The 12291-nt window shown below is 30.6% G+C and overlaps 2 protein-coding genes across 2 annotated transcripts in view; both read right to left on the reverse strand.

Moving 5' to 3' along the window:
• LOC101510249 (protein phosphatase 2C 32) overlaps positions 1–3616 on the reverse strand; it is a 6220-nt gene extending 2604 nt beyond the window's left edge. The window contains exons 1-2 of the mRNA XM_004495781.4: positions 1270–3616; positions 478–591 (exon numbers count right to left, since the gene is read on the reverse strand). Coding sequence (XP_004495838.1) covers positions 478–591; positions 1270–3468 — 2313 coding nt within the window. The 5' untranslated portion in view covers positions 3469–3616. The remainder of the gene's footprint in view (positions 1–477; positions 592–1269) is intronic.
• Positions 3617–10228: 6612 nt separating this feature from the next.
• LOC101510907 (uncharacterized) overlaps positions 10229–12291 on the reverse strand; it is a 3442-nt gene continuing 1379 nt past the window's right edge. The window contains exons 2-3 of the mRNA XM_004495783.4: positions 11277–11444; positions 10229–10619 (exon numbers count right to left, since the gene is read on the reverse strand). Coding sequence (XP_004495840.1) covers positions 10410–10619; positions 11277–11444 — 378 coding nt within the window. The 3' untranslated portion in view covers positions 10229–10409. The remainder of the gene's footprint in view (positions 10620–11276; positions 11445–12291) is intronic.

The raw sequence follows: 12291 nt of genomic DNA on the forward strand, positions 1-12291 counted from the left end.
CTTTCCCTTTAAACTAGACTAACCCTCAGCGGCAAAAATGTGATCAATCCAACATTGACTATTTCACCCATTACAACCAACCACTGTTGTCAAATAGTGACTATTGTGGCACGCTAGAGCTATTGTATATTTTAGTACGATACACGATTTAGTACAAACTGCTGTAAAATAGTAGCTATAGCATAGCAGAATTTGAATAAACTGCTATTTTTTGTGATTGGCAACACTGCTACCCACATTATATAGTTTGGCTATCACACACATGAACTCCGGCCCAGTCATTTGTATGATTCAAGGCGCACTTTTTACCATTTTGTCCACAAATTTAATTAAGATACACACACTATTACAATTTATAAACCTATTCACCATATGATTTCTGTATGTTATGAAAAAATATAGAAGCAAGTGGATTCCCTGCTTATAAACTACAGCAAACTGAATTACAGATGTGTCAAAGTCAGATGATCAACTGACCCTCTTCAAGAACCCGGCACCGAATGCTCTCGTAACTTTTAAATGTCCTTTCACTCGATCGTTTAATATGGCTTGACTATCATCAGGGTGTTCTGCTCTTACTCTGAAAACTTCCTGCATGAATCAGAAATTGAAAAATAAATTGATGACACATTTATCAGATACTATTGAAGTTTTCTCTCTAGTAAATAGTTAATATTTTAGGGTTTTGGGTTTAATGGCATTGGATTGACATTCTTGTTAGTGAATTTGAGACACCACAGAATATCAGAAATATTTGGCAACATGACTTGCAAAACAAATATGATCTTATCTAAAGAACTGTACATAGAAATGATTTCACCATTTAGTAACACATTATTTCATTTTTCATAATTTCTTAAAAGCCAATTAAGTAAGAAAATCCTCGCCTTAGAAAATCACTAACAGCTTTTCTAGTGTGCATTTGGATTCTTTATATGAATACAAAATGACATACTATTATTGATCATACTCATCAATGCACTTAGCAATTTAGTGTATAGTAAACATGCTAATTCTATATAAACAAATTAGCAACATATATTAGCAGGCACCATGAAGCAGGACATAATACAAAAAGTCAAGTCAACCTAGCTGCTGAAATTTTACAACTAGACTAGAATATTTGACCATGATTTTTTCAGAGATCTCCAAATAAGTAGCTGGTGAAATTAGACATAGAAATCTATTTGACCATAATTTTTTCAGATCTTGAAATAACCATCACAAACTATTTGATTCACAAATAAACAGGGAGAGAGGGGGGCACACCTCTTCGATACCAGTGCTGTGATCCGTAGAAAGTTGCAGAGCCCTCATTTTTAATTTGCAAAAGGATATCTCGCGGTTTTTGTTCATCTTGTTAACATGATTGTTATGGTTGTGAATTGGTGACTCCTCTGAAATCCTATCAAGCTCCATGCGTACTAATGACTCTCTAGATCTATTTCTATGCCTTGCGTCATCCTTGACAGAACATGAATTAGGATGACGATCGTTTGATCTTTCTTGAGCCAAAATCACACGACTATCTCCCAGATTCATGACATAAACATCTTGATCCTTCATCAGCATCACTAGAACACATGATCCCATAATAGCAAGTTCTGGATTTTTGTCCAGATTACGCTCCGCCATTTCCATGTATGCCTCTTCTGTTCTTTCAAGAGCTCGAGCCATTGCACTTAAAACTGCATTATGATCTACTCCAGACCTGCATTTTCTAATAGGCCCCGAGGCTTCAAATATTTTCTCATCAACACAACTTTCCTCCCTATGCCAATCATAACTCCAAGGAAAAAGTTTCTTACACAAGGACTTTGGCTTCCTGTACATTCTTTTAATTTTTGCACTGATAAATGATTTTTTTGAATTCCGCCTAGATCCCGAAACAGAAAAAACAGCTTCGTGCTCCTGGTCGGTTGAACCAAACCTACTGCCTCCATTTTCTCCTGATGTAGAGGGGCCTTCATCCTGATGTCTAGAGCCATTTTCTCTTACATTAGACAAGCAAGGTCTCATATGTGAATCTAGTTTTGACTCCTTCAAAACTGAAGAATCTTTACATTGTCCCGAGTCTGACAAAAAACCTTGATCATCCCAAGATTCCATTTGAAGTAACTCATAAAGCCTCAAACTTTTTCTACCTTTTCCGGTTAACTTTTCAAGTTGAGCAGAATTAGGAACAGGCAACGAGTTACTTCCACAATTAGATAACTGGTGTTCAACATTTCCATTAACTTCAGCATTTTCCTCAACTATCTCACTCTTAAATGATTCATCCTTGATTGATTCAGGACAAGAAGCTTCTTCAACACATTCATGATTAGAATTAGTACGATGAGTATCCATTTCCGGTATACTACAATCTGGAGCAACAGTAGATTTTACAGTTTCAGGGACTTCAGGTTTAAGTGGATCAACAGGATTATCTTCATAATCCCAAAGTAAACCTTCCAATTCTTTGTCCATAAATCTATAAAGATTGCTCATCAAAAAATCAGGAGCATCTGGTCCACTAAATCCGTCGTATATCCCGATAAACAACCACCCTTGTTCTTCAGAAAGCACTACATGAACCCTATCTTCACCGGCCTTTCCCTGAGCCCACTGCAAATTATGTGTGTGTTTATACTCAGTTTCAAACGGTCCAACATCAATACAGTTCCTAGATACTTCCGGCCTACACTTTGTATCTCGGGAATTCCACGCGAATTGACTAACCGGTTGAAATATTAACCTTTGCATCCAACTTGCACCCATGGAACGCTTAGAGAACGTTCGAGAAAATGTGTTCTTCATCGGTCCACTAACACTTCTCATGAGATTTTGGAGACGCGGCCTCCGACGACCACGCGCAAGCGGAGCCGAAAAGTTGGATTTATCAGTGTCATCAAGAGGACCAGACATAACTCCCTTCTCAATCGGCCCCGACATGAAACCACCACCTCTATCCAACGGACCCGACGCAAACCCTCTCTCCAAAGGACCAGACATAAAGCCATTCAAAGGTCCAGAACCACGAGGAACCGGCTGCAAAGGAATCGCAGCAAATGAAGCAGTTCCTTCAAATGATGCAGCAGGTTCCAAAACATCACCAGCAAAAAATGCACTCTGGTTACCACCAGTTCTTGCAGTGGATACATTAGCGCTAACAGAAGCCCCCGAAATCGTTTTAAACGTAGTTTCGGGGAAATTCTTAACCTGCTTATTATGCATACCATTAGAATCCTCCATACTATCATGCCTAAAGGATCCACTCAAGGTTTCAGAATCAAGTGTACTTGAATCAACAGTAAACCTCTCAGAGTTTGATGGACTAATAGCAGGAGATTCAAAAATGTTTGGCCTAACATAACAAAAGGAATGGCCTAAACCTTCATCTAATGGCTCCAAAAACTCCAAATCAACACCATTTTTGGCATTGAATGGAACCAAACAACCAACAACACGAGAAGTGCCGTTACCCATTATTGCACAAAACAACACAACCTAAGATTCCTAAACCTTAACACCCTCAACAAATACAAATACAAACGAGAAACCCAAGTCCTTAAAAACCCATCAAACCCCACAACCACCCCATTATTACTCACTTGACCATGCATCATCATCAAATTCCCAACAACTCCATATGAATTTTCCAACAATAGTAACATAAAATGGAACCAAAAAAACACTCTTTACCTCAAAGGGTGCAGATCAAAGAACAAAAAAAATCAATTTTGTAAAAACGCAGTGATCTAACCTCGTGGGTAAAAGGAGGTAGATCGAACAAACTCGTGAACAGATCTAAGAGCGCCATAAACAAACACAAAAACCCGTTTCACTATTCATTTGTAAAAAAAAATGTATTTTTTTGTTTTGTTGTTTTTATTGGTGGAATCTGAGAAATAAACGAAACGCAGGAAAGAACCGTGAGATTGAATCATGAAAACATAGGCACCACTAGGTTGAGTGTGACAGGGTATAAAATTGAGAACGAGTGTGGAAATGGACTATGAAGTAGCAAGAGTGTTGTGTGTGTGTGTGTATGTGTTGAAAAAAAAGGGGGAGAACATTGATTGAGACAAAGAGGAAAATTTATGGGCTTTTTGGCTGCGATATTTAAAATGAAACTTAGAAGAAAAATATATATTATATTATTATTATAAAAATAATTGGAGATTTGGTTTGATGATGAAGAATCAGCGTTTAGTTCATCAAGGACGGTCTATTTCTTTTCTTGGGGTTTTCAAATTGTTTGGAATTGGGAGGGTAAAACCTGTTAGTTAAAATATACAAGCTTTTTGTTTGGGGTGATGCTGATATTTTCTATTTTTATCTTCTTTTTTCTTTTTAATTTTTGATTGTAAACTACATTTTTCTTTCTTTTTTTAACATTCATCTTTCCAATAAAGATCCAACAGTTTTAATAGTTGTAATTGTAACCCATTTTTATTAATTTTTAACCAAAAAAGTTATCTATTAGTTAAATATTGGAGTTTTAGTGAATCGATTGGGAGTAATAATATTATATGGTTCAATTAGGATTATTTTTTTAAGAAAATGATATGATTAATTGCAGTTTATATTGAATTGATATGTTTAATTTCTACCTGCATAATTATATATTTGTAGTATGCAAATAATATATATATTACAAAATGAATAACATTGATATATAGAAAAAGTGTAATACACTAAAAAATAATATTTTGAAATAAATTTTCTTATGTTTGTAACATATGAAATAAAAATATTATAGCACATTAAATTGATTATTTAAAAACTAAAATCAACAAATAATAAACTACTACAAAATTTCATATTGATAATAAAGCAAATAAATATTATAAACTATGAATCGAGTTGAGAAGTTATTTTATATCGGCTTATACAATTTTATTTTTTGTATAAGCTATAGATTTTATTTGAATATTAACACAGTTACCAAACATGTCCAAGAGCTAAAAAGAATCATAGAAAAAAGGGGAAGTGAATATAAATGGAAATTAATAAAATAATTAGGTTGAAAGTCAGCTACTAATATATTTTTGTTTATTGATTGATTGGGATTTTCTCTACTAAATAAGAATGATTGATGGTATAGTGGTGTGTGGTTTGATACCGTTGAAGTCAATAAATAAGCCGTATCCTATCATCATTCTCATCAATGAAATTGAAAGTATAGGATGCTGTGGGACACATTTTCTTAAACTCATTTTGACCATTTTTGAAGCATAGAGATTATTTATAAATCCACTTTGACAACATTCGATCATGTCCTGTAAACTATGGTCATCAAGAAAATGAATCAAAAAACTTGGTTTGAAAATAAAATGTCATACGTCAACTCATACTTCTTTTTTTCTCTTGCCTTACTTGTGACTTCAAATAATTTTTAAGAATAAAAAAAGAGAGCACGAGTTGACAATTTATTAGTCATTACTTGCCTTCTGTTCTTTGCTTCATTGTAATCGGCCATGTGGTAATAAAATAATCATTTCCTAGACAAGTTTGTCTTCGTTTCCGTTTTTTTCAAATGTTATTCCTTTTATTTGTGCATGTCACTTCTTACTTAATTGATTTAGTTGAAAATCAATACCACAAATGAGATCAATCTTGCATCGTCGTATATAAGTTTATTTTAATTATATTAGATTAATAAGTTCTATATTAAACATAGGGTTTATTGATCTAAGAATAGAAAATGATTGCGTATATAGTGTAAAACTATATTACTTGTGTACATTATATGTGGTCTTATTTAAAATGTTTATAATAAAGAAAAATGTTATAGATCACCTTATAGGTGGTCTATCCTTTTAAACTATAATATAAATAATAATACTCTTTAATTTTTATTTTTTTTAGGATTAAGATAATGATTTGATCGAATTTGATTTTAAAAAAAGAAAAATAAATGTATGCTACAAAATTTAACTATTCGAGTCAATTTTAATTAAATAATCATATCAATTATAAATATAAAGAGTATGAGAAAGTTGTTAAATTATACTTTTAAATAATGTTATCGTTGTTAAAATTTTAAATGATTTTTATATTTGAGTCTATTAATGTAAACACAGTAGTATTCAAATTTGTAATAAATAATCAATATTTTTCTATAAACTGAAAATTGAGTTATTTTGAATAAGATAAACTTTTGTTTATCCGTCACTATTTATAAACCACGAGCATAACAATTAGTGAAATTTTCAATTACACAAAAACCTATGAAATATTTTATTTTATTTTTTCCTTTGATTAATTAAAAAAACAAATATCCTTCTTCTTCTTCTATTGCTTTTTTAAGGGTTACTTGCATGAATGTATTTTGGACTATTGGAGTGCGACGGCCAAATTAATCTAAACTATTACTTATAACATGAATAAATAGAAATCATGTAAGGAATTCCCAAATGCGTACTTTATTTAACAGACGATGTATGGTCATTGGATGTTAGTGATTAATTAGTAGTGAAAAATAATAGAAAATTAAATGAATAAAAAAAATATATGTAAAATAAAAGTCCTTATCAAAACATGATCACCGATTCCATAATAAACATCAACTGCTCCACAAATGTTGACCAACCAAACCAACTAAGCTATGACGTTAATTAAGGCAAACTATATGGGTGGTCCTGGCTTTTATATGGTGTGTATAATGTGTTGAAATAAGATAATCTTGCATCATTTAATTTTTTTTTTATTATAATAAGTTCTATCATATATCATTTATTTTATGGGTGAAATATAATGAAAATGATAAATCTTAGAATTTGTGTTTAATTATATACAACTCTGCAAAATCGGTTTGTATAGTGATCAATATCCACCACTTATAAATATTTTTGTTTGATTTTATTCATCTAATATGAGACTCTTAACACATATATCTCACGCTGAAGACCGAACATTTGAGTGTGACCTGAGTGACTATTTAACAGTAAACATGATAATAGGCGGCACAAAGATATTAAATAGACTCTAACACATGTTAGAAATAATAAAATCATGGAATTGAAATCATAGAAATAATAAATTAATATTTCATATTAACGATGAAAAAGACATTAAAAGAATTTGTGAAAAGTTTTATATATAAGGTAAGTAGAGACTTAATAAACTAACTACTTCTAACTAACTATAACTTATTTTATTATCTTTAAAACAAAAATATAGTTAATAGAGATTTAACAAATTATCTAATACCAATTATTTCTAACTAATACCAATTATTTCTAACTAATTTTGTTATCTCTAACACAAAATATATATTCTCAACAATAAAAATAAATTAGTGCACGATGTTGCCCTAGGCATTTCACAAATGTATGATTAATAAAGTAGATATGTGGAAGAAATAACAAAATAAATTTATCTTTAAATAGATATTATTTTTAATTTTTTAATATAATTTTTTTTTTATTTTAACATTTAATTAATATTATTATGTACATTATTTACAAAAGATTATATTTTACTTTATTTATATTTATGATATTAAAATAATCAATTATTAACAAAAATAATTGAATAAAATTATTATTCTCTTATTTAACAATATTTCTAATACATGCAAAATGGTAAAAATAATTAAAAACACTCGCCGTGAGATGGTTAGTAATTAACTATTAGATAGATCTATTTCACGAAGTTGATATATTATATTGGATGAAAGTCTTCGCTGAAAAAATTATTTATTTTATACAGGGATATAAGGAGCAAGACGACAATTATGCAATATAACCCTCCACGTGAATCAAATAACACCATAGCCTGTGAGAATGGTCACACGATGGACATATGATGATTATAAAAATAAAATGACTTTTTTTATTAAAAAAATGAAATAACAAAGCATAGATGTTATAACAAAAATGGAGCAGCTAAAGGAATATATCTGAGGAGTGACGATGATAATATCCATTTTTTTTTATCTTCCAAAACCACTTAGAGCATACTAGCTAAAATGAGTTCGTCTGTCAAGTGTAGTTATGTAACCTTTAGTTTTTGATGAGTTCACGGTTGGAGATGTGTCAAGCTGTTATCACCGTTCTCTCATAAAGGAACGATACTTTGATTACGGTTATCTTTTTTTTTTATTCATTTACTAGTAATAATAAATGAATGATTTGTTAGTGGTATACCTTATTTAATGAACATCTGAATCTACAGTTGGAGTAAAAAATAAATTAATTATTTTAAAATAATATAACACAGTGGACCTCATAATGCTCTTAATAGTAGTAATTAATTAACAGCATAGACTAGCTAATTTGTCCTCTCTTCGCGAGGGTGGGGAAAAACGGTAAGTATCTAAGTATTAGATATATTTGTCTTCCGATACAACATAAATACAATAGTTAGTTCATCTTTATAATAGTTATACTAATTAGTTATTACAAGTTGATTATATAAATTTTATATATTATTTTATAAATTTAAACAAATTTTTTATAATTTAATATATTATCTATTACTTTTTTTTATTAAGAGTCGTAATATACAATTTGTTACTGTGAAAATACAATAATCAACCTCATAATCCAAATATGCAAAGGATTATTTTAATTTGCTACTATGGAAAACACATCAAAATCTAGTAGAAAGAAACACTAGATATATGATATTAAGCAATGCAAGATTGTTGATTGCATTCTATGATTAACATTTGTCAAAGTTTTTCGAGAACACCAAAAATTTAGTAATGTAAGAATTTATTTTTTATAATAACCTTAATTGACATTTCATATTCTATCGATATTAACTTTTATTCATAATATAGATAATCAAATACAAAAATCATTATTTTTTCATCGAAGTCTTTTCTGACATTTCTTTCTTGCAATTTTTTAAACTCAAAGTGTATTAAACATGTTCTAAGTTGATGGGATTACATATCTTAGTATGTTAGATATCTTTATTTATTAGTTACTTATACAAATTAAGTACAAAAGGTAGATAGTTAGTAACGAATTGTTACATATTAGTTATATAAATTTTATGCTGTCATTTACTCATGATTTCAATATATTTTTCTCTTATTGTATCTTTTATTTTATTTTAATCTAGAATCGTAGTAAATAAAAAATGGGAATAAAACACCTATGTATATATAGCAGATGAAAGTAAAAACAAATGAGAGAGTGACATCATTTTCGTTAAAAAAGAAAGGGAGAGTTGCATCACGTGTTTAAATGACATGCATAAAAAATATTGCTCCTTTTGCATCACTAGTCAAATTTGTTTCTCATCTATACCTTTTTTGTCAAAAGATTGGTAAAATCTAATTAAAAGTTGTGCGAGACAGAGTTTTATAACTAAGTATTTTTATTAATTTGTTATTAATTAAAATTCATTGATTATCTAACCAATTATTCGGCTTCAATTATATATATTTTTATTTTTATTTTTTAAATATGAAACAAGGAGAATTATTATTTATTAAAGTAATAACTTTACCACCGTATTTTAAGAAATTTAAACTTCTTTTTTCTTGAATTACAAAGTCAAATCGTTACCAATAAGCTAACAGCTAACAACTCCATTCGTCTATATCTTACGCTACCACAATTTTAAATAACACTCAAACCATGCTCTTCTACAATACAAATAATATAAAACAATACTTGTAAATTAAACCGAATGAGTACATTTTGAGTTTATAGTCTCGAGTACTCAATTTAAAAATATCAAGTTGCTTTTTTCCTATTATTTATGCGATGGACTTTTCATTTTATATACTGTATACGGTGAAGGTGAATGGAAACGAGGAAGGTAGAAGTCCACTTTGTGTTGATTAAGCAATATACAACTACTACTACTTGCCAAAGAGTCATAGGTTATGACAACATGTTTAGTCGCTGTTGATGACTATTAACTCAAATTATTTTATTTTATTTTATTTATTTGTCATAGTGTTAAGTTTGTCTCATCCAATGACTTGCATTCTGGGCATATATGCTACATAATCTCGCTGATATCACGAGCAGATCAAATGGTAACGTCTAAGAAATAAGACATTATTTTTAAGCTAAAAATTATTACTCTATCAATATAACTTTAACGAGTATCACATATTTTTTGACATACAGTCTAGTAGTCTACAGATAAATATTTATTGACATTTAATATTTGTTTCAACTGAAAAAAAAGTTCGTATAGTTGTATGTCAACATTCAGCAGTATTGGCCTATTGGGAATTGTTGCCAGTAACAAAAATAACAAGAACTTTCTCAAATGAGTCAAAAGGGGTATTTGTTCAAAGTAAAATATCAGTGTGGTCCAGTTCAGAACTTGACGATATTTTAGAGCCAGAATATGGTAAAGCTTGAAGTTTACCAATTAAGAATTGATAATTGATGCCAAATGAACTTTACATACTTGTGTTTATTTTTTCTATGATATGATATTTACATAACTCATTCGAATTTATTTGCATTCACGGTTCTGTCAGTATTTTTCTGAGCTTCTCCCCTTATGGATATAAGATTCGTTTTTATCTCTCTGCAAAGTCTACCCTCAATGAGCCGAACGGGCAACCACATCTTCGGCTTAACATCAACAACATATGAAAGTGTCGTGTTAACTTCTTGAATCGGAGACTCCTCAGGATTTCCACTGCTGAACAGCTGCAAAACCATCAGTGTATAGGAGGTTAGCATTGTACTTGTGTGTCAAACACGTTGAATATATGGTTTTAAAATCTCATAAACTTAGCATCTTTGAAAACAAAGGCATTGAATATATTGAAAATTGAGGAATGCTGTGTATTGTGGTGAAAGTCAAATCAAAAGCAAACAAGGTCCCTTTTTGTCAATAAGTTAAGTTTCTAATAAATCATAGTTCCATTTGGTCAATATCCTAAATAATTTCAAAATTTGAGTTTCCAAGATATGATGCACTTCATTTCCAAGATGTGATGCGATCCATTAATTTTAGAAACTAAGACCATGTTAGATTTAAGAAAGCGTTTTCCTAATTTTCTAGTTTTTTTTCCTTATTTTTCCTTTTAATTACAAAAATGACACATTTTATTCTTTGTTTCATGTTTTCCAAGACTGCATAGGAAATGGTGAAAATAATTTAAAACTGATTTTATGATTTTTACACAATTTTTTCAAAATAAAAAACAAAATAAAAGTAAGGTATCGTTTTTAAAGGAAAAACAAAAAGTTTTGTCAAACCAATTTGGTCCTAAGAAATCAACATTTGGAAAGTACTAGTGAAGTAGATGATTTTTATGCTGGACACAGAAGAATTCTAACAAGAATAAACAAAAATTGTACCTGCAAAATAGACCATTTTCCTTCAAAGAGCTGAAAGTCCCCTTCAATCATCTTGAAGTCTATATCACGCTTCATGCCAGATGGAAGAGTCTCCAAATCTTTCTCATAACAATCTATAACTCCTTTAGCATCAAATTTTAACCCAAATGCCAAGTTCTGCTCTCCAATCTGTTAAGATAATGGAACAACATTAAATATAATTCGCAAACTAGGAAAAAACATAGAAAATATATCAGTCTGTAGTTCAGGTCAGGGGGAAATAAAATCATGATATACCATTGAATTTCTAAAGGTTGTAACTTAGAGAAAGTAAAATGGGCAAAATCATACAGTTGGCTATGCTATGATGTAACTCCTTCTTACACATCTTGATTTTAACCTAATATTCAAAATCACACGCTGTCTTTCGGTCACAAAAAAACTAAGTGTAACATCACTCTGACTCAGTTTGAAAGTAAAATGATGCACCAACTAATTTGCATTGTGTGGACATATCATTCACCAACATCAGTACTCCCACACTTTAAACGGGTAGCCACGTATGCATCATTACAACCGACAATTGTAGCCTACATAATTTCTACACCATCTGTGGTAATCAAACGGCTCCAATAAAATACGATACGTGATCATATATCATGAAGTAGGATGCTTCACATCTTTAAAATAAAGAGTCACTCAAGAACGCATGTTCTTTAACACTCCAAGAGAGCTAATGCTTATAAACACAATCGTGTTGCCCTATGTTTTTTTCTTATATTCACTCAAGTATGAAGTGGTTGTGGGTGTGTATGAGGCTAATACAAAGTACAGCATTTCATACTGGGCATTAACATTCTAATGCATCCATTTCACATGTTAGATGTTAGCTAGTGTATTTGGAAGCTCCCTATTTAGAACTATACAAGTTATTCGATAACCTGTAGTTTCATCATGGAGTCCACAGAAAGTGACTCTCCTAATGAAGGAGAAAGGTCCTATGTAGCATAAACACTTCAGATTAAAGATGTGTCTT

This window comes from Cicer arietinum, chromosome 4, assembly GCF_000331145.2.
Source record: "Cicer arietinum cultivar CDC Frontier isolate Library 1 chromosome 4, Cicar.CDCFrontier_v2.0, whole genome shotgun sequence".
Lineage (NCBI taxonomy): Eukaryota > Viridiplantae > Streptophyta > Magnoliopsida > Fabales > Fabaceae > Cicer > Cicer arietinum.